General features: G+C 51.2%; 1 protein-coding gene across 1 annotated transcript in view; it reads right to left on the bottom strand.

Annotated features, from left to right (window-relative positions):
• Positions 1-1747: 1747 nt before the first annotated feature.
• LOC141976814 (uncharacterized) overlaps positions 1748-21284 on the bottom strand; it is a 53465-nt gene continuing 33928 nt past the window's right edge. Inside the window, exons 6-10 of the mRNA XM_074937978.1 lie at positions 21006-21201; positions 17393-18260; positions 8673-9537; positions 6321-6495; positions 1748-4234 (exon numbers count right to left, since the gene is read on the bottom strand). Coding sequence (XP_074794079.1) covers positions 3351-4234; positions 6321-6495; positions 8673-9537; positions 17393-18260; positions 21006-21201 — 2988 coding nt within the window. The 3' untranslated portion in view covers positions 1748-3350. The remainder of the gene's footprint in view (positions 4235-6320; positions 6496-8672; positions 9538-17392; positions 18261-21005; positions 21202-21284) is intronic.

The raw sequence follows: 21284 nt of genomic DNA, 5'->3' as shown, positions 1-21284 counted from the left end.
TCTACACACAGTCGGGAGCACTAAGTAACAAGATGATGGGTTACATGCCTCAGAGTGGCTTTCGGGGATGTCTACACTATGCACCTTTTAGTGACACAGCTGTGCCGCTAAAAGGTGCGCAGTGTAGTCTCTCTTTGTCAGCAGGAGAGAGCTCTCTTGCTGACAAAGTGCTATTCACACCAGTGCTTTTTGTTGGTAAAACTCTTGTTGTTTGGGGGGGGTGTTTTTTTCACTCCCCTGAACGACAAAAGCTTTATGGATGAAAGTCCAGTGTAGACAAAGCCTTAGAGAAGAAGTTAGGAAAATCAGCAGCATCTATAGGGGCTTTGGTGGTTGCTTTTACTCCATAATAATGACCATTGGGAAGCAAAGGTCAAGCATGCCCTGCAGGTTGACTTACCCAGTGTCATACATCTTCCTGTATTCATCCATATAGCATGGGAATAGGGCAAGTCACAACACTCAGGCAAAGGAAGCTGCAACAGAGTGTGAATGACGCAGTTCTTTAAGACCAGAAAGGACTTTTATGATCACCTAGTCTGACCTCTTCCATAACACAGGCTATCACATTCACCCAGTGACTTCCTCCATTGAGGGGAGGGATAGCTTGGTGGTTTGAACACTGGCCTGCTTAACCCAGAGTTGTGAGTTCAATCCTTGAGGGGGCCATTGAGGGATCTGGGGCAAAAACTGGGGATTGGTCCTGCTCTGAGCAGGGGGTTGGACTAGATGACCTCCTGAGGTCCCTTCCAACCCTGATATTCTATGATTCTATGATCAAGCCTGGTTAAAATGTGTCTTTGAGAAAGACATCCAATCTTGATTTAGAAATTCTAAATGATGGAGAATTCACCAGATCCTTTGGTAACCTGATGCAAAGCTTACATATCCTCACTGTTACAATTTTCACCTTGTTTCCAGTTAGACCTTTGCTGACTTCAGCCTTTGGACCTTGGATTATGTTATGTATTCATTTGCAAGATTAAAGAGCCCTCTAGTATCAAATACTTTGATCAAGTTGCCTCTTGACCTTCTCATTGTTAAGCTAAACAGAGTGAGTAGGTCTTGTCAGTGCCTCAGTGTATGACATGTTTTCCTAGGCCTTGGGTCATTATTGTAGCTCTTCTATGACGTCTCCAATGTTTAAAGTGGACGCTGGAACTGAACATACTATTGAAACAGTGATCTCCACAATGACATGTAGAAGAAATATCACCTCCTTTTCCCAGCCTTGGGGATCATTGCTCCTGTTATTCTTACACAGGGTATTGTGACTGGGGCTCAGAACTGGTTCCACTGGGATTGTCCTGAAAATGACCATGTGAGTCATAGCCCCACTGGAGCCAATTCCCCACCTCCCTGCCAGCGTCCCTCTCCATGGTGGAACCTCCAACATTTACTAAGGGCTGAGCTGCTCTCCACTACATATGGGACTAACAACTCATCCTCACATATACGAGAAGCCACCAGCCCACAACCAGCCCTAACTTTCAGCTACTCCCAGCATGGACTAAGCTTGAAGTAAGCCCCGAGATGAAAGGCTGCAGAGCCCATTCTCTCTCTGATGTTAATTGTTTTATGTCTGGGTATTTAATGTAATATTTTCCCCCAGTGGGGTTTGGACCTGCATAAGCCAAAGAGCTGGGAACAGGCTTCAGTTCTCATAAATGGTTTTTATTAAAAGGTTTAACCAGCTTCTATAGAAATAGACACAACAAGCGGGAGAATGGCTGTCCCAAAACACCCTCCTACATAATCCTCACTAACGAGAGGTCTGCCCATGCTGCTGAGAGTAATGGACACTTGGGAGGATAACTGTGCAAAGGGCCTGGATTGTCCCCAACCCTCATCATTGGATGGAAGCAAAGGAGTAAGAAGAAAAGGTTTATTTGTGGTGATGCTGGTAGAATGGGGGCGGGGGGGGGGGGAGTGTGTGTCAATCTAGTAATAAGTTAGATTTGACTAAATGATGGAGGGCCCTGAAGGGGATGGGGGAAGCAGGTGCTGTAAAGGAGATAAGATGGTGATCAGAGAGGGATGGGTCTCAGTGATGAGACTGGTGGATATTGAGACAGGCAGGGGTGAAGCAGCAGAGGAGGGAGGAGCATGCTGGTTGGACATTTGGGTAATGAGAATGAGTGACAGACAGCTAATTACTAATTAAGGGACTAGGGAAGGAGTTAAGTACACTAATGACTGAATTGACAGGGAGTGCTGTTAAATTCAATATAATCAGGTGAACAGGAAATCATATAAATAAATCAGAACAGCAGCAAATGAGGTATGTCAGTGAGTTAAATACTGAGGGTCCATTCCTGCACTGAGCTCCAAAGGAGCCTGTTCACATGGAGCTCCTTTGCAGAATCAGGGTGTATGTAGTCTGATCAAAACCTCCCATAAGTACAACTGAATTGGTAGTTGTGGTCAAAGGCAGCTGAGCAACAAGACAGCTTCTGAAACAACAGGGGAGTAAACAGAAGTGATATCAGAGTAGTGATCAGGGCAGGAGCAGAAGACAAGGGTGAGAGATGAATAAATAGCTGGTTATTCAAGGAAGGTGCCCAATTAATTAAGTAGTAAGCAGTAAATGCATCATCAGTGGTGTTAGTTGAGACAAGGGAGCAGGAAGAGTCAGCCAGGTGAAGGGGATTTAATAATGCACCATGGCAGACTTTGGACATATTTACTGGGTGGCAGCTGGGGAGGGACAAAAGGACTGGGATGCAGCTAGGGCCAGTGAGGCAGAGCAGGGAAGATGGCAGCTACACAGCTGGTCAGTGGTGGGGGCAGAGGAGCTAGATTGCCTGTCATGGAGGTGCAGTCCCTGGTGCCTCCTACTCAGTTACAAATCTGTGAGAGGTGCTGCTAGCAGAGGGGTGTTTTGGTGCTGTTGGGAAGCAGGGCTGTTTCTCCTATGGAGTTGATGGATCTCAGATGTTGAGGGCCTTGGAAAACAAAAATCCTTTCTCCTCTTCTGGCTGGCCTGCTTTGCTTATAGGTACTACAAATACACACCTGCCCCAGAGCAGCAGAAAGGAAATCAGGGCTCTCCAATCACCTTACCTCCTTTCTGCAGCACTTCAACATATAGAGAGAGCTATACAGGAGTTAAGTGTTATTAGTAAAAGCAGGTAAGAACAGAATATCTTCTGGAGGTTTCAGGCATTGGGGACTCTACTTAAGCCTCCTTCATTCTCCTGTAGGATGTGAGGGGGTGATAATGGCATAAGGGAGGGTCGAGGGCTGATTTCCCTCAGGCTGTGTAGTAGTGGCTCACGTTCTTCTGTTCCAATCACATATATAGGCTAATGGGAGCAGAGCTCTCGGTTAGTCTATAGTTAAACGTGGTCTCACTTGTTTCTGGCTGCGGCTCTGGCATGGATTCTCTGGTGACGGGCCAGGGAGGATTTGTTACTGAAGCTCTTCCCGCATTCAGGGCATAGGAAGGGCCGCTCGCCCGTGTGGGAGCGCTCATGCACGATGAGATCAGCGAGGTACTTGAAGCTCTTCCCGCACTCGGTGCATGGGTAAGGCCGCTCCTCGGTGTGGCTTCTTTGGTGTTTAGTCAGGTTGGAGAGCTGGCTGAAGCACTTCCCACACTCAGCACAGGGGTAGGGCCGCTCACCTGTGTGGGACCGCTGGTGCTTGTTCAAGTCTGAGGGGTGAGTGAAGGTTTTCCCGCACTCAGCACAGGAGTAGGGTCTCTCCCCTGTGTGCAATCTCTGGTGAGTGGTCAATGTGGAGAGGTGGCCAAAGCGTTTCCCACACTCTGCACAGAAATAGGGTTTCTCTCCTGTGTGGGTTCTCTGGTGTGTCTTGAGATGAGCTAGGCGGTTGAAGCTCTTTCCACATTCAGCACAAGGATGGGGCCTCTGACTCCTGTGGACTTTGCCATGCTCTGTAAGCTTCTGCTTTTCCCAGAACCTTTCCCCACAGTCTCTACATCTGTGGGGTTTCTCTGTCCTGAGAAAATTGCTTTGATGGTGAAGGTCCCCTATGGTCCGAGGTCTCCCCGGTGCAGGGAGCTGGGTTAGTCTCCTGAATCTGCTGTCACGTTCCCCTGGGGGCTTTGTCTCGTGTGCTGGGCTCCTCTTCTGCCTCTTGCAGGCTCCTCCTTGCTCACATCTGTGAGTAACACTCTCCCCCGATCCCCTTTCTGGTACGCTGGGCAGCAGCAGGTTTTCAGGCCCTTCGTCACAGGGCTGCTCCTCAGTTCTGCTCAGGATCCCGGCACCTGGATGGAAAGAGAATCCATTTCATGTGCTGCTGTTGTAAAGGAAAGTCACTCATCTCATGGCCATGACTGTGGCAGCCTCACATCTTCCCCACTGGAAATGCCCCAGAGTCAGCCGTGCAGAAATGGGGCTGAGGGGAGCTATGGAGGGGGAAAAGTCAGGAATGCCCACATCCCCATTCTTCATTCCCTTCCTTTTTCCCCCTCAGACCCTACCAGAAGGTTTTCATAGCCTCCTTCTCCTCCCCTTCAGTCCCATCACCTTGCTAAGCACCATCCCACCCACTCTATACATCAGAGGTGGGCAAACTATGGCCCGCGGGACCCTCCTGCCCAGCCCCCAGCCCGGGAGGCTAGCCCCCAGCCCCTTCCCTGCTGTTCCTCCTCCCCCGCAGCCTCAGCTCACTGCGCTGCTGGCACCCCGAGCTCCTGGGGTAGCGCAGCTGCAGAGCCGGGCTCTGACCCGGTGCTCTGTGCTGCGCGGTGGCGTGGCTGGAGCGCCACCAGCCACCAGTGCTCCAGGCAGCACGGTAAGGGAGCAGGAGGGGTTGGATAGAGGGCAGGGGAATTCAGGGGGGTGGTCAGGGGGCATGGGGGTGGATAGGGGTTGGGGTGGGGAACGGGGCGGTTGAATGGGGGCAGGGGTCCGGGGGGGCAGTCAGGAAGGAGGGGGGGTTGGATGGGGTGGCGGGGGGCAGTCAGGGGACAGGGAGAAGGGGTGGTTGGATGGGGCAGGGGTTCCAGGGGGGCAGTCAGAAATGAGGAGGGGTTGGATGGGGTGGTGGGGGGCAGTCAGGGGTGGGGGTTCCAGAGGCGGTCAGGGGACAGGAAGTGGGGGGGCAGTGGATGGAGTAGGGGTCCCGGGGCAGCTTTCAGGGAATAGGGGGGGGTTGGATGGGGCAGGAGTCCCGGGGGGGCCATCAGGGGGTGAGAAGCGGGGGAGGGGGCAGGGGCCGGACCATGCCTGGCTGTTTGGGGAGGCACAGCCTCCCCTTACCGGTCCTCCATACAATTTCCAAAACCCGATGCAGCCCTCAGGCCAAAAAGTTTGCCCGCCCCTGCTATACAGGCTTCTTTGCCCGCAGCCTCCTTTCTCTCACTCCTGCCCTCTCGGCTCACCTCCTTTGCCTTCACTCTGTGCCTCTCCTGTGCTTGTCTCTTTACCTCTTCTCCTAGCTGAACATCCCCTTAAATCTTTCTGTCCCCTTCACTTTTAGCTGGCTCTCTGCTCCTGGTTTCTCTCGCTCCCTTCAGCTCGCCCCAAGTAGTCTGTTTCTCTGGAGATCAATTCCCACAGAAGCAGGACTAGCTAATCTATTTGGTACACACCTCCATTCCACACAACTGCTTTTCCTGCTCTTCCTAAAGTGATCAGAAGGTGACGATCATGCTCCGTTTATTACAGAAATCCACTTAAAGTATTAGCTATCCTGTGTATGTGCCCTTTTGCTAAACCGTGTCAAAATCCACTGCTGCTGCCCAGGACAGTTTGTTCCTCCCAGGATTTCTCAGCCCATCAGCATCACAATGCCCAGTGCTGAGGCTCATTCTCCAGGCTTTATTTTTTACTATATCATACATTACACCAGTACATGCAGATATTCTTGTTCCTGAGTTTGGCAGTGAATTCAGAGGGCCTGAATTCTAGCTCCTGCATTCCCACTGCTACAGCTCCCAGAATGCCAGGAACGACACAGAGGATAGTTCAACATCGTGGAGGCAGGTGGCAAGGACTTGGGTCTGCACAGCTGTTCCTCTCATGGCCAGCCCCACTTCACTCACTGCAAAGGCACTGGAGCTTTCCTGGGCCAGGGATGATGAACTTTGACCCACAATACCCACCCTAAATTCCCTTAATGAGCACCCACTGCCACCATGGAGCCCCCTCTCTTTCTCAGGCTTCACTCTTGCTTACCTGTAGATGGAAGGCTCTATACATCATTACAGTTCTCCAGAACCATTGAGTTCCCCTCCCCGGACCCTCTGACTTAGGGGTTCCCTTGTTACTGTCATCTGTGCCCCCTTCCCTTGCTGCCCCCACCTTGGTGAGAAGAACACCCCTTATTCCCTGTACATGGCTTATTACCAGTTTCCTGTAGTGCTTGATTCTCCTTAGCACAGGGCAACTTGGACTTGTTTTGTCCAACCTCCTCTGGAGGAAGACACTTGTGATTGGGTTGAAGTTGCTCCAGCTGGGAGTTCTGAGATTCCCATAATGCTTCAGGGGTCTCCATTTCCTCAACCTTTACGTGCACTGTGACCTAGGAATGAACCCAGTACAAGCACATCACTTTGGAGCCAGGCCTGAGAATCACAGGGAAGAGCTGTATCTAAAAGGCCCTGCTGGCAAAGCGCTTCTAGCCCCTTACAGGGTCAATAGGACTTGGAGGACCTGCCTCACTAAAGTACAGACTCATCCCTCTGATGAGCTGAAGGGGGAGTCACAGAGGTTAATTTATTGGAGCCATGTCCTGTCCCAGGCAGTCAGGGCCAGCATAGCAACTGGCATCCATGCAACTGGGGCCTTGTAAAGGACTGAGCAGGACATTACAGGCATCAGGCACTCCACTGTCAACGTGCCTGGAGGGTTTCCAAAGCATTCAAATTGGCAGGGTCCCACTTGCTCCCTTGACCACTGTCCGAATCACCTGTCCTGTGGATTTGACCACCCTGCAGTAGGGGCTGATAACATCTTGTAGATCACATCTGCATCTCAAGCTTTGTTACCGAATCATAGAATATCAGGGTTGGAAGGGACCTCAGGAGGTCATCTAGTCCAACCCCCTGCTCAAAGCAGGACCAATCCCCAATTAAATCATCCCAGCCAGGGCTTTGTCAAGCCTGACCTTAAAAACTTCTAAGGAAGGAGATTCCACCACCTCCCTAGGTAACGCATTCCAGTGTTTCACCACCCTCCTAGTGAAAAAGTTTTTCCTAATATCCAACCTAAATCTCCCCCACTGCAACTTGAGACCATTACTCCTTGTTCTGTCATCTGCTACCGCTGAGAACAGTCTAGAGCCATCCTCTTTGGAACCCCCTTTCAGGTAGTTGAAAGCAGTTATCAAATCCCCCCTCATTCTTCTCTTCTGAAGACTAATCATCCCCAGTTCCCTCAGCCTCTCCTCATAACTCATGTGTTCCAGTCCCCTAATCATTTTTGTTGCCCTCTGCTGGACTCTTTCCAATTTTTCCACATCCTTCTTGTAGTGCGGGGCCCAAAACTGGACACAGTTCTCCAGATGAGGCCTCACCAGTGTCGAATAGAGGGGAACGATCACGTCCCTCAATCTGCTGGCAATGCCCCTACTTATACATCCCAAAATGCCATTGGCCTTCTTGGCAACAAGGGCACACTGTTGACTCATATCCAGCTTCTCGTCCACTGTCACCCCTAGGTCCTTTTCTGCAGAACTGCTGCCGAGCCATTCGGTCCCTACTCTGTAGCGGTGCATGGGATTCTTCCGTCCTAAGTGCAGGACTCTGCACTTGTCCTTGTTGAACCTCATCAGATTTCTTTTGGCCCAGTCCTCCAATTTGTCTAGGTCCCTCTGTATCCTATCCCTACCCTCCAGCGTATCTACCTCTCCTCCCAGTTTAGTGTCATCTGCAAACTTGCTGAGGGTGCAATCCACACCATCCTCCAGATCATTTATGAAGATATTGAACAAAACCAGCCCCAGGACCAACCCTTGGGGCACTCCACTTGATACCAGCTGCCAACTAGACATGGAGCCATTGATCACTACCCGTTGAGCCCGACAATCCAGCCAGCTTTCTATCCAAATGGAATGCCATGAGCTTTTCCTCTCAGCCTTGCGCACCCACACATGTTTCCTGGGCATTCAGGCAGAGTCCTACCCTCGCTTTGAAAATCCCAGGGCATCCAGCTCTTGCTAGAGCTCCCGGGTGCACCTGGATGCATACTTATACCTGCTCAGGCTTTTAATAATGTTGCCCTTGTTGAGCAAAAATGGCTCCTTCCTTGCCCCCTTTCCACAGCTGCAGCACCCAAAATAACCTGCTGAACAGCATGTTTAAACACAGTAACCAATTCTCCTTCTCACCTTCCCCAATCTGACTGGGGCTTCACTATTGATCCAAGCCCTGGTGAGGCACTGAGTGCACTGTAACAGCAGCCACAGTTGCTCAGGATGGGCCTGCTGAGAGGTACTGAGTGAAGGGGACAGGTGGGAGGCAGCAACATTTAAAAGAGAGAACACCAGGATCTACAGAGCAGAGTGTCACAGAGCAGGGAGCTCTGGAAATCACGGTAACTGGGGACCAAGCTGAGTTCTGAGCCCCAGACCCCAGTGCTGAGAGCAGGATTACACAGAACAAGCCCACCTTGAGAATTCCTGTGTTCACCCAGCGCCCAAACCTACCCCATCAAATTCCCTGCAGAACCCAGTGGACATTCCCCTGCACCCACTCTCACCTGCTGCTCCCACACTCCAGCCTCTCGCTGTCCCAGCTGGAAATCCTCTGCCAGGGACACAGCCTGGGCACAGGTCTCCGGGTGACGTACCCAGACCCAGCTCTGGATTTCCTCGGGTAGGATGGTCAGGAACTGCTCCAGGATCAGCAGCTCCATGATCTGCTCCTTGGTTCGGATCTCTGGCTTCAGCCATCGATGGGAGAGTTCCTGCAGGCAGCTGCAGACCTCTTGGGGCCCTTTGGCCTCCTGGTAGCGGAACTGCCTGAAGTGAAGGCGCTGCATCTCCGTGCTGATGTTGCAGCCTCGCAGGATGGCTGCCTTCACCTTCCCGTAGTCTCGGGCGTCTCTGGCATCCAGGCTGCTAATGGCCTGTTGGGCTTTTCCAGTGAGGGAGGGCAGGAGTCGGGTCACCCACTCTCTTCTGGGCCAGTGGCAGGCTTCAGCCACTTGCTCGAAGGAAGCCAAATAGACCTCGATGTCATCCTCTGGTGCGAGCTCAGGCAGTTCTGGGTTTCCCCGGGCCCGGGCTGATGCCGAAACAGCCTCAGGAGAGGTCCAGAGGGCTCGCAGCATATCCTGACTTTGATTTTCCCAATGCTGGGGGATCTTCTCCTGTGGCTCAAAGCTGGATTTTTGTCGTCCTGTCCAGGAGAATGGGGGACTTGCTGAGATGGGTGGCATCACAGCAGCGTCTTTCTCTTCTCTCTCAGATTCCTTCCCTGGTTTGGGGCCTGCTGGATTTTCTGTTTCCACTTTGACATGCGGTAGCACAGCTTGTAGTGGACCCTGGATCTGCAGCCCCAGGGGCTTCTGACCACGGTGCTTTGCAGCCATTTTGTGTCTTGTGAAAACAGCCTTATCCCAGCTGAGGTAAGTGCTCTAGTTTTCAAAACTGCCTCTCTCCCTTGTTCCTGCTGGAATGGTCCAGACTCCTGGGGCTCCTGCAGCAAAACACTGAATAGGGATTTCACTGTGGAACAAGGACCCCAGTAAACAGAAGGGAAAAGAGACACCCAGGCCTGATTCACCCAACCAGCCGGAGCTGTAACCCCTGCTCCCCTTCAGCACAGACTGGCCCCTGCTGACCTCTAATCCGGTACTGACAACTAAGCACTCAAGAATCACGAGTTTAGCTTTATCATCATGAGATTTACAATAATAAATGGTGGGTTCTGTTTTGGACCCTGTAGGATTCAGGTTTCCAAGCTTTTCTCTGCAGCCTTGAGGGCTAGGAACTTACCACTTCATTCATTGTAACCAATGCGGGCACTGAGCTGAAGCTCTAAGAACAACATCAGATATCCGGGGGCTTGTGAGAAGCTTGTGAGAACTGACAATAATGGTCATTTCAACTCCCTGCCCCGCTCCCAGCACAGGAAGGCCCCACCCGGAGTCCCTGACCCCCATCCAGCCTGACCCATAACCCCAGGTTCCTGCCCCCCAGCGCAGACAGGCCCCTCCCTCACCCCACTGCCCAGCCCCCATCCGGAACCCCAGGTCCCGGCCGCCCTCGCCTCACCTCGCCGCCCCGCCCCGCCCCGCCCCGCCCGGCCGCAGGGGGAGGCCGGCCCCGTTCCCCAGACAAAGAGCTTCCGCCCCGGCCAGCGCAGGGTTAATCCCCAGCGCCAGGATTGGCCGCGATCGCTGTCAGTCAGTCAGAGCCCGGCCCCCGCTCGGCCGCCGCGGGGGCTCAATCCCCAGAGCCGGGAAGGGGGCAGCGGCCAGAGCTCGCCCACCCCCAACCGGGGCTGCCCCGCTGCGGGGCGGCTGGGCCTGTGGCTCCCGGGCAGGGGGGACTGGAGGGGGGCCCTGCAGCCTTGGGCAGGGGGCTGCCCGCCCAGAGCTGGAGACCCCCGCCCCAGGGCCGGCTCCCTTCCAGGATCACCAGTCAAGGGGATCCAAGGGGCTACTTCCCCCAGCATCTTCCTCGGGCTGACTGCTGCCCCCCTGTCGGGGCTGTGGAGACACCCTGCCCCGACACCCTTTAGATCTCAGGAACCTGCCAGCCCTGAGTTGGGAAACCCCATTTCAGGCCTCTCTAGCCCCTTTCTCAGCTCCCCTCTGAGTCCTCACTGGGATGAGACACACTGAACAAAAGCAACAGGGTAAAAATCCTCCCCCCCTCTGGGAGGGTATGTGGGGCCAGGGGGTCAGAACAGGGCCTTGGTCTTCTGACTAGCTGAAGTTCCAGGCCAGGTGGGTGGGATGTATAGGAGGATCGTACAGGGGGGTTTCTGTACTGTGTGGGGCAGCAGAAGGGATTAAAGTCTGGGCAATATGTAGGTGATGTGGGAGCTGAGTTTACTGCAGTTCTCCCTTTCCCATTACCCAGCCTCCATTGAGCCAGGGCCTTGTCTTCTGCCTCTGTTCACGGAGTTGTTCCATTGTGTGTAGACCTGGCATAGTTAGGCTGAAATTCATCCTCTCTCTTTGCCAATTAGATGTTGTTCTCCTCTGGTAATTCTCAAGACCTGGGTCTGTGGCCATATTTGTTCCCGGTGTGGTTGAAGGTTGAGGAATTTACCTCAGAGGAGATGGCACCACCTGGAGCATTATGACAGTCTCAGAGCTCCCAGCCTCAGTGATTGCAGCCCAGTCCTGAGGGTATGTCCCAGACTCCTAGGACCAAAGTACTAACTGCCCTGTATCCTTAAAAAAAGGAGCTGTGAGCTCTCCAGGAAACGGATAATTAGCATACATAGGGATCGGGGCAGCCTCTCTCTCCAGTGTGTAAGGTATTGGGGCACTGAGGGGATAATGGGGAGGGAACTCTCTAAGGCTGAGAATATGGAGGGACAGGGTGGCTCAGGGAATTAAATTGAGGCATGGAACCCTTTATTGCTAGAGCATTGTACACTTGATTGGATAACAGAGATTGCACAGGTTTCAGAGTAACAGCCATGTTAGTCTGTATTCGCAAAAAGAAAAGGAGTACTTGTGGCACCTTAGAGACTAACCAATTTATTTGAGCATAAGAGATTGCACAGTGGTAGTGGGGGCCTCACCAAGGAGATTGGGAGATAATCAGGGTCTCAGCTGACAGGTGTTTCAAGAGGGGAGCAGATGCTTGGTGCTCATGTTGTGTGTTGCATCATTGGAGCCTTCATAGGGAGAATCTGGTGCCTCACAGGGATGAGCTGACATACAGGCCTTCAGGGCATATGGGGCAGGACCTATGGGTCTGGGGTTGTGGTAGCTTGGCATCCCACAGTGAAACAGCCACCTCTTTTTGCCATCCCCAAGTCCCCTGTTCATATTCTATCCAGCAGGTGCTGTCTTCTCACAGCCCTGCGGCAGGGAAGGCAGAGTTGCCAGGCAGTATTTGGTGGGGGAGTTTTGAGTTTCTCACCATCATGTAGTTCTTACCATCAAGTCTTTGAATATTCCCCTATTCAAAATGGCCATCGTCTCTCATTATTTCCAGCTGGTCTGAAGCCAAGTTGGCCTCAGTCAAGATAGTCCCCATTTTCCTACAGCCTTTGTGTGTGGCAGTGAGGCTGCCCCTGGTATAGGTGGCTGCCCGTGCCAACTCCCATTGTTTTCAAGGAGACTGAAGCCAAACTTCTCAGGGAAGATGGCTGTGGCTCAGTGGTCAGAGGACCAGTGGGAAACGAGGAAATGGGACTGCAGGGAGGAAGACAAGCTAGGGCAGTGGTTCTCAAATTTTTGTATTGGTGACCTCTTTCACACAGCAAGCCTGTGTGCGACTGCCCCTTATTAATTAAAAACACTTTAAAAAAATATTTAACACTATTATAAATGCTGGAGGCAAAGCAGGGTTTAAGCATGGAGGCTGACAGCTGTGAGTGCCCACATAATAACCTTGCAACCCCCTGAGGGGTCACAACCCCCAGTTTGAGAACCCCTAAACTAGGGGCAGAGCCCCTCTGAGCAGCCAGCAGGCAGGCTGCCACGGTGGTTTGGAAGAGGGATTTCTAGAGCTGAGGCTGAGGCCTGGGATCTCTGCTGTTCCCTGGACCGTCCTACTTCCTTCTGATATCTTCCCAAGTAGTGTAAGACTCCAGGGCCTTTCCAGGGAGGGGTGAGCTCCTCCTGTGGCCAGCCCCATGTGCCCATCCTTGCCACCTTCTTGCACTATAGGTCCATCTACATTTTGAGCAGGGGGTGTAATTTCCAGGTCCAGGAGCCCTAGCCACATTAGCTCTGATTGAGCTGGTGTGCTAAAACAGAGTGTAGCCATGGCGGTGTGGGGGCTAGCTGCCCCGAGAACATGCCAGGCATCTTGTTGGACTGGTATGTGTGGGCAGCTAATCCCTCCCACCACTCCAACTACACTGTATTTTTAGTATGCTAACTCAAACAGAGCATCTCGAGCTGTGAGTTACATCCCAGGTTGAAGTGTAGATATATCCCTATGTCAGACAGGCCTCAGTGTCATCTGTTCCCTGGGCAGTGGGAGTGTAGGACCTGGGATCCAGCCCGTCTTGGCTCAGAGCCACACTGGGATTAGGAATATTTATGAGTTGTTGGAGATGGCAAAACCTGACCTAGACCTGGCTCCTCTTCCTCCACTTTCACTGGAGTTTCCCTCACTCCTTCTATGAAGTCTACAAAGCATGTCGTGTCCCCTCCAGTCCTTATTCTTGGCCCTTTTGCTCTTCTTTTGGAAACTCACAAAGTCCTTGGAAAAGGACATTCTGCCATTCCATTTTGATATCTCAGGGTTGCTTCCCTGTGACATGCATGTTTCCAACACTGACTCCTCAGCAGCAGCTGTCAGAGCCCTTTCTGAGGATTTGGCCAACAGCTAGCCTGTTAGTCAGGGGTCGTTGACGGTGATAATTCCTGAGTCTTGTCTCCATTACAGCTACCCCTGTTCCTTCCCAGAGAGCAGGTACATCAGGAGTGAGTTATGACCTAACTTGCCAAGTCACACACTCATCCACACTGAGAACAGCTGGGCTGCAGGAAGCCAAGCATCCAGTCACAATGCACAAGACTCACTAACTACCTTGGAGTTGAAGTTCCAAGTCTGGTTTTACTTTGCTGGTTCAGAGAGCCCAGCACTCCAGGACACGTGATGTCTGCATGGGAACAGCAAGATGCCTGCTCCAAAGGGTGAATATCTCTTCCAGGCATTCAGTGCAGATGCAAAGATGCTGGGCTGGTATCCATTCTGGCTACCCTGGCTCTTACACCTGTAACATTTTGGGGTAAGTGACACCAATTGCTTCCTCCCTACTGTAAATTCTCAAATACTGTAACGTCTTCTCTGGAGTGTTAGGTCCCTTATCCCCACTGTGTAGTTCCGCCTGGACTGCAGATAAAAAAGTAGGGGATAGATGGCTGGGAGTAGAGAGGCTGTCCCTTTATCACATGGAATGGAAATCATGGGAATATAGGAATTGCCAGGCTGGATCAGACCCAAGGTTCATCTAGTTCTGTATCCTGTCTGACTGTGGCTAGCATCAAATGCTTCAGAGGCTGGTGTAAGAACAAGAACCATCACCACCCCCGCCCCAGTAGCAGATATAGGACAATCCACGCCCACATAAAGTCTTATCCTGATTGCCTACAATTAGAGATTGGTTTAAACCCAGAAGCATAAGGTGTAATATCATCACCATAATTTTGTTTGTAATAATTATTGTAACTGGATATGAGAATACCCACATATGTATCCAATCCTTTTTTAATCTTGCTAAGTTTTTGACCTCAAGGACTTCCTGTGGCAATGAGTTCCTCTGTCTATATTATATGCTGTGTGAAAAAGTATTTCCTTTTATTATTTTTCAGTGTGGGAGTGTGCTAATAACATTTGCAGATGACACAAAGTTGGGAGGTATTGCCAATATGGAGGAAGACCAGAATATCATACATGAATATTTGGACGACCTTGAACACTGGAGTAATAGAAATGGGATGAAATTTAATAGTGCAAAGTCATGCACTTAGGGACTAATAAGAATTTTTGCTATAAAGTGGGCACCTTATCAGTTGGAAGTGACAGAGGAAGAGAAAGACCTGAGTGTGTTGGTTGATCACAGAATGCCTATGAGCCATCAGTGTGATGCAGCTGTGAAAAAGGCTAATGCAATCCTAAGGATGCATCAGATGAGGTATTTCCAGTAGAGCTATGGAAGTGTTATTACCATTATACAAGGCACTGGTGAGACCTCAGCTGGAATAGTGTGTGCAGTTCTGGTCTCCCATGTTTAAGAAAGATTAATTCAAACTGGAACAGGTGCAGAGAAGGGCTATTACGATGATCAAAAGAAAGAAGAACCCATCTTAGGAGAGGAAACTTAATGACCTCAATTTGTTTAGCCTAATCAGACAAAGGCTGAGAGAAGATATGATTGCTCTTTATAAATGCATCAGAGGGATAAACACCAAGGAGGGAGAGGAGATATTTAAGTTAAGGGCCACAAATAGATGTACTGGCCCTCAGCAAGTTTAGGCTTGAAATTAGATGAAGGTTTCTAACAATCAGAGGAGTGAAGTTTTGGAACAGCCTTCCAAAGGGAGGAGTGGGGAAAAAAAATCTAACTGGTTTCAAGACTGAGCTTGATAAGTTTATGGAGGAGATGGTATGATGAGGTTGCCTACAATGTCATCTGGCCCATCTGAGACTGCTAGCAGCAAATATCTCCAGTGGCCAGAGATGGGAAACTAGATGGGGAGGGTTCTGAGTTAGTACAGAGAATTTTTTCTCAGGTGTCTGGCTGGTGGGTCTCACCTACATTCATAGGATCCAACTGATTTCCATATCTGGGGTAGGGAAGGAATATTGGCAGAGTCCCTGGTGGTTTTTCGCCTTCCTCTACAGCATGGGTCACTTGGGGGTTTGAACTAGAGTAAATGATGACTTCTCTGTAACTTGAAATCTTTGAGTCAAGATTTGAGGACTTCAGTAACTCAGCCAGAGGTTAGGGGCCTATTACAGGAGTGGTTGGGTGAGGTTCTGTGGCCTGCGATGGGCAGTAGGACAGACTAAATGATAGTCTCTATTGGTCTTAAAGTCTGTTAGTCTAATTTGCCCCCCTTTAGTTTCATTCAGTGTCCCCAGGTTTGTGTGTTATGAGACAAGGAGAACAGAGAATTTCCTGATCTATCTTCTTTATTCCCGTTATTTTATATGCTATTATCTTGCCCACTCTTATTCATCTCCTTGCTGAGGGAAACAACCCCCATCTTATCCATCTCTCTTCATAGGAGAGTTCTTCCAGGCCTTGATTATTCCCTTCATCGTTCTCTGAACCCCCTCTAGTTCTGCAATATCCTGTTTGCGACAGGGTGACCCAGTTCAGCACATAAGATACAGATCAGGCTGCACCACTGATCCTCATGTTGCCCAGTGTCCCCATACACATCTCAGTCTCCCCTATAAGTGTTTGAGTTCTCCCATCCCCAATTGTCCCAATTTCTGCCTCTCTCCCTTACCATTCAACAAACGGAAACCCCCCCAGAGTGTGATAAACCCATCATTATAGTGATTGGGAAGTTAGAACTGCAGATAAGAAACAAAAATGACAAAAGGGCAAATGACACAAGATAGCTAATTAAGGGACATAATAATGCAGTTAGACAGTGTCAAGTGACTAGTAAGAATTAAGTATGTAGAACAATAACCGATAATGAACACTATTCCCTTAATTACAATGACTGTTCACATGATTCAACTAAAAAATACCAGAAATTCAGAAAAGCAGCAGACGAGGTAGGTCAGTCAATAAAAATAAAGGCCCTGATCTTGCTTGTGGGGACCTCATTGCAGGATCAAGGCTACATGCTCAAAATCTCGGCAGAAATAGCTAAAGCAATAGTTGTACTGATGGGCAGCTGAACAGTCACACAGTATGGACAAAAAAAAGCACATTGCAGAGACAGAGCAGTAAATAAAGAGTTAACATGGCAGCGAGCAGGGCAGGAGCAGCAAACTAAGGAGGCAATGAATAAACACACAAGATTAATTACATAGCAAACATAAATGCTTAGTTTGGGACAGGAAATAGCAGGAAACTCCTCTCAGGAAAGCAGGAGATGGGACGATGTGGCAGACTTTGGGCATAGTTACAGAGTGACATCGGAGGGCTTGAAAAGTCTGGAGTGTGGAGAGGGTGATTGTGCAGCCACAGAAGCAGAGCTGGTTGACACAGATGTGGCCAAACACCTCCCCCTGGATCCAGTGCTGGGTCTGATGCCTCCTTGTGAGTTCGACGTAAGCAGCAGCCCTTGAGGAATTCTTTGGTTCTTTTTCCTCATGGAGCTGAGAGATCTTGGGCCTTCCAACCCCTGGGAGAAATCCCTTCCCTATCTTGAGTGACCTGCTCACAGCCCGGGCAAGTCCCTTATTGCAAACACACACCCCCACCCCAATCCCAAAACAGCAGAAATACAGAGAGCCTGTAGTAGGCCACAGCCCAGCTCTTAGAGAAGCTACAGGGAAACCAGAGCAGATTAATTGATGTTCATGTGGACACGAGAGACAGGCTGCTCAATTGCTAAATAGAGTAGGTAAGGGAGAAGTCCCTGCTCGGGGGCTTCAGGGGCTGGGACTCCTCAGAGCATAAGGTGAAGCCACCCTCTGTTCTCATGGTTCTTAATCCACCTCATGGAGTTTGTGAGGGAGGGATGGAACTGGTACTGGGAGAAGGGGGCTGATTTCTCCCATTTCCTGCACTAACTGTTTCCATTCCTCTACTTCAGCTGTGTGTGTATAATAATGTGGAGTGGCGCTCTCGGCCAGCAGGTCTCACTTGTTTCTGGCTGCAGCTCTGGCGTGGATTCTCTGGTGACGAGCCAGAGAGGATTTGTTACTGAAGCTCTTCCCGCACTCAGGGCAAGGGAAGGGCCGCTCGCCTGTGTGGGAGCGCTCATGCACGGTGAGATCAGCGAGGTACTTGAAGCTCTTCCCGCACTCGGTGCAGGGGTACGGTCTGTCCTCGGTGTGGCTTCTTTGGTGCATTGTCAGATTTGATTGCTGGCTGAAGCGCTTCCCGCACTCGGCGCAGGGGTAGGGCCGCTCACCTGTGTGGGAACGCTGGTGCTTGTTGAGGTCCGAGGGGTTGGTGAAGGTTTTCCCGCACTCAGCACAGGAGTAGGGTCTCTCCCCTGTGTGCAGTCTCTGGTGCGTGGTCAGCGTGGAGAGGTGGCCGAAGCTTTTCCCACACTCCCCACAGGAGTAAGGTTTCACTCCCGTGTGGGTTCTCTGGTGGGTTCGGAGATGGGTCAGTCTGTTGAAGCTCTTCCCACATTCAGGACAGGGATAGGGTCTGTCCTTCTCATGGACTCTCCCATGGGCCATGAGGTCCTGCTTCTCCCAGAACCTTTCCCCGCAGTCTCGACATCTGTGGGGTTTCTCCATCCTGTGCACGCTGCTCTCCTGGCTTTTAAGGTCTCTTACGGCCCCAGGTGTCCCTTGAGCAGGGAGCTGTGGGAACACCCTTGGCAGAACTCGCTCGGTCCCAGCTGGGTTTCTCTTCTGCCTCTTGCAGGCTTCTTCCCGCTCAGGTCTGCAAACAACACTCTCTCCTGATCCGCCTTGCGACGTTTGGGCCAGATCCAGGTTTTCTTGCTCTCCCAAATTGGGCTGCTCCTCTGCTCTGCTCAGGATTTTGGCACCTGCTGGGTGGAAAAGAGAAATTATTTGAGATCCTGCTGTTGTCAGGAAGAATCACTGGTATCCTTGCAGCAGGTGTGACTGAGGCAGCTTCAGGTCCCACCCCAGAGGAGATACCCCCAGCAGAAGCCCTAAAGTCAGCAATGCAGAAATAGGGGCCAGAGGCTCACTTGGGACTTCCATTTGTTTCTTTCCTGTCAGCTCCCCAGTTTTCTTTCTGCAGCTCAATCCACACAGACAGCACTGGCCAAACTCTTTGCTAATCTGCTCCATTCTACAGAACCTTTCCCTGCTGTTGTTAGGTTTCATTAGGAGGCAATCAAGCTCCTTCTGCTTCCTCCAAAAATCCACATAAAGATACTAACCACATACAAGCCCTTCTGCTGAACTATGGCAGGGAAACAAACGGGGTCTCCCTGTGTTACACTGCAGGCACCTGATGCTGTGGGGAGGAATCAGAAAGGCTCCATGACCCAACATTACCGCTGCCTGGAGACAGAATGTTCAGCCTAGGATGTCCCAGCCCATCAGCCCAGTAATGCTCTGTGCCATCCTGGATCACATGCTCTAGGCAGTACTTCACTATAGTGTCGCTTACATCAATGTCTCAGAGACATTTCCAATGTAGCACTAAGCCCACATAAGGGGGTGAATTGCAGTTCCTGCACTCCCCCTGCCAAAACATCCCGAAATCCCAGGGAGGAGAGGACACTGGGCGAGTGGATGGCAAGGACTTGGCACTGGCCATAAGGAACAGCCATGCAGCCTGGACTCAGCCCTCTCTGCTAAGGCCCTGGAACCTAGCACTGCCAGAGGTGATGGACTGATTGCCTCTGAGGACACTAGTATGGCAGCCATCTGTCCCAGGAAGCTGTGTCCAAGGGAAGCTACATGTAGGGGCTTGGGTCCCTGTTGACATCTCCTGGAGAAACTGCAGTTTAGAAATTACAGTTTAGTCTGTGTGAGATAATAGACAGACATGACTGTAGAGACTGCATGGCACAAGGGAGAGGCTGGGGAGCCATCTGACTAGGATGATGGCTGCACATGCTGAGACCAACAAAGGGCATCAGCATCCCAGTGGGCAAGAAGCAGTGAGGCTGGCAGAGAAGCATCAGATTGTTCCCCCAGCCCCTACGGGCCGGCCAGGGTGGGGATGGAAAAGCCTGGCACAGCAGGAATCAGAGGGAGCACCTTCTGTTAGCCACCTGGCTGTTACCAGCCTTGCTGGATATGGCACGATTAGACAGCTCAGCAGATGCACCTTTATAACAGTTAGCGCATCACAGGAGTTTACGCTGGGTGCATGAGAGCGAGCAGGACCCAGAGAAGGGTTAGGGATAGCTGGGGGTGGGACTTCCCCTACTAATAGGGATCTCTTGGGTGGGACTTAACACCTTTGCTAGATGGGGGGGGGAACAGCTGAACACATCTGCTAAAGAAAACCTGGAAGGAGCCCAGAAAACTGCCAGATCATCATGCCCAGAAGAGGTAACTGCTCCCAGAGCAAACAGTGCTGTGATGGCTGCTTGATGAGACCAGTTCCTTGCTAGCACCTGCTAAGGGTCTGTGGAAGAGAGGCCCAGTGATAACCTAAAATAATGATGCCAGAGAGAACTAAACCCCAGCAATTTTTTCCCCTTACTTCAGCAGGTTCCTCAAAGAAAGAGGCTCCTCAAAGGATGCCTTGATGGGGATAGAGACAGCTGGAAGGGAAGGTGAACAGAGAAGATGCCACCACTGGAGGAGGGAAACCTACCACCTGACTTGATGCACAGGAGACAAGTCACCAGTAGGGGCTATAAGAAAGGCTGGGAAAGGGTCCACGACTGCTATAAGCCAAGGCAGGGAGCACCCACCTGCTAGACAGAACTTCTCTGTAAAGGTAAACAGTCCCACCTAACAGCATCTGCACAGAGTTCCTGGGTCAGGTTAGACAGTGAGAAACATGCCAGAGCCCTCTCTGTACTACAGCCCCACCCTTGCTACCCCCAGAGAGGCTGCCCCAGGGATGGAGGCCAGGCTCCCTCTGGGATAACATCCCATGAGCGTCTCACTATCTCGGGCCCTTCCTGCTTAGGATTCTCCTCATTTGCATTTATCTGCTGGAACAGTAAGAAAGTAACCACAGCTGCTCTGTTGAGACCATCAGGGTCTGAATCCCCTCTACATGCTGGGGAGCAATTTAAGAGGTGCCAGTTCTGCCCTCACTCCCCATATTAGCACCTAGAGGATGGATGGGAGGAAGTGGCTCCTTCCAGGAATCAGTCAGGATGCACGGGAAGGCCTGAGGGACGTGGGTCAGGAGGAGAAGGCACCTGCTTGGTAGGATCCTGAACAGGAGACAAGAGATGGCAGAAGGAGGCAGCCACTTGATTGGAGGCAGCCAGAGTGCAATCCAAATTGTATCCAAAACTCCATATGTTACACAAGATATCAGCCTCCACATAGGCTCTTCCTCTGAAACACCGATCCCACCTGTGAGCACCTCGCATACAACACCCACCTTCCAAGGTCTCTAAAGTTCCTGTTAGCTATGAAGCCCACAGTCACCACCAAGATTGACCAACCACCATTACGTGGCCTGTTCCGCAGGCACCAATCCTGCTGTGCATTAACCTACAGATTGATGGCTCCACACCTCAATATAAATCCTCTGAGCCATAAAGCCCCATTCTCCCCTCCATGCTGTCCCCTCCACACACCTTTTCCTCAGAAAGGCACCCCTAATCCCCCACATGGCTTATTACCAGTTTCCTGTAGAGCTTCGGTCTCCTCTTCAGGGGCACTTGGCAACTTGTACTTGCTCCGTCCCACATCCTTCTGGGATCCCCATGTGGTATTGGGCTGTAGTGGCTCCAGCTGGGAGCTCTGAGATTCCCATAATGCTTCAGGGGTCTCCACCTCCTCTGGGGTCACTTCCTCGACCTTCACACGCACTGTGACCTGAGAAGGAACCACATGGGTCACCGTGGAACCAGGGCCTCAGAATTATGGGGGGAGAGTCATATCTAAAAGGTCCCATTAGC

The sequence above is a fragment of the Natator depressus genome, chromosome 23, assembly GCF_965152275.1.
Source record: "Natator depressus isolate rNatDep1 chromosome 23, rNatDep2.hap1, whole genome shotgun sequence".
In the NCBI taxonomy this organism is placed as follows: Eukaryota; Metazoa; Chordata; order Testudines; family Cheloniidae; genus Natator; species Natator depressus.
This window is presented reverse-complemented; position numbering and strand designations above follow the sequence as displayed.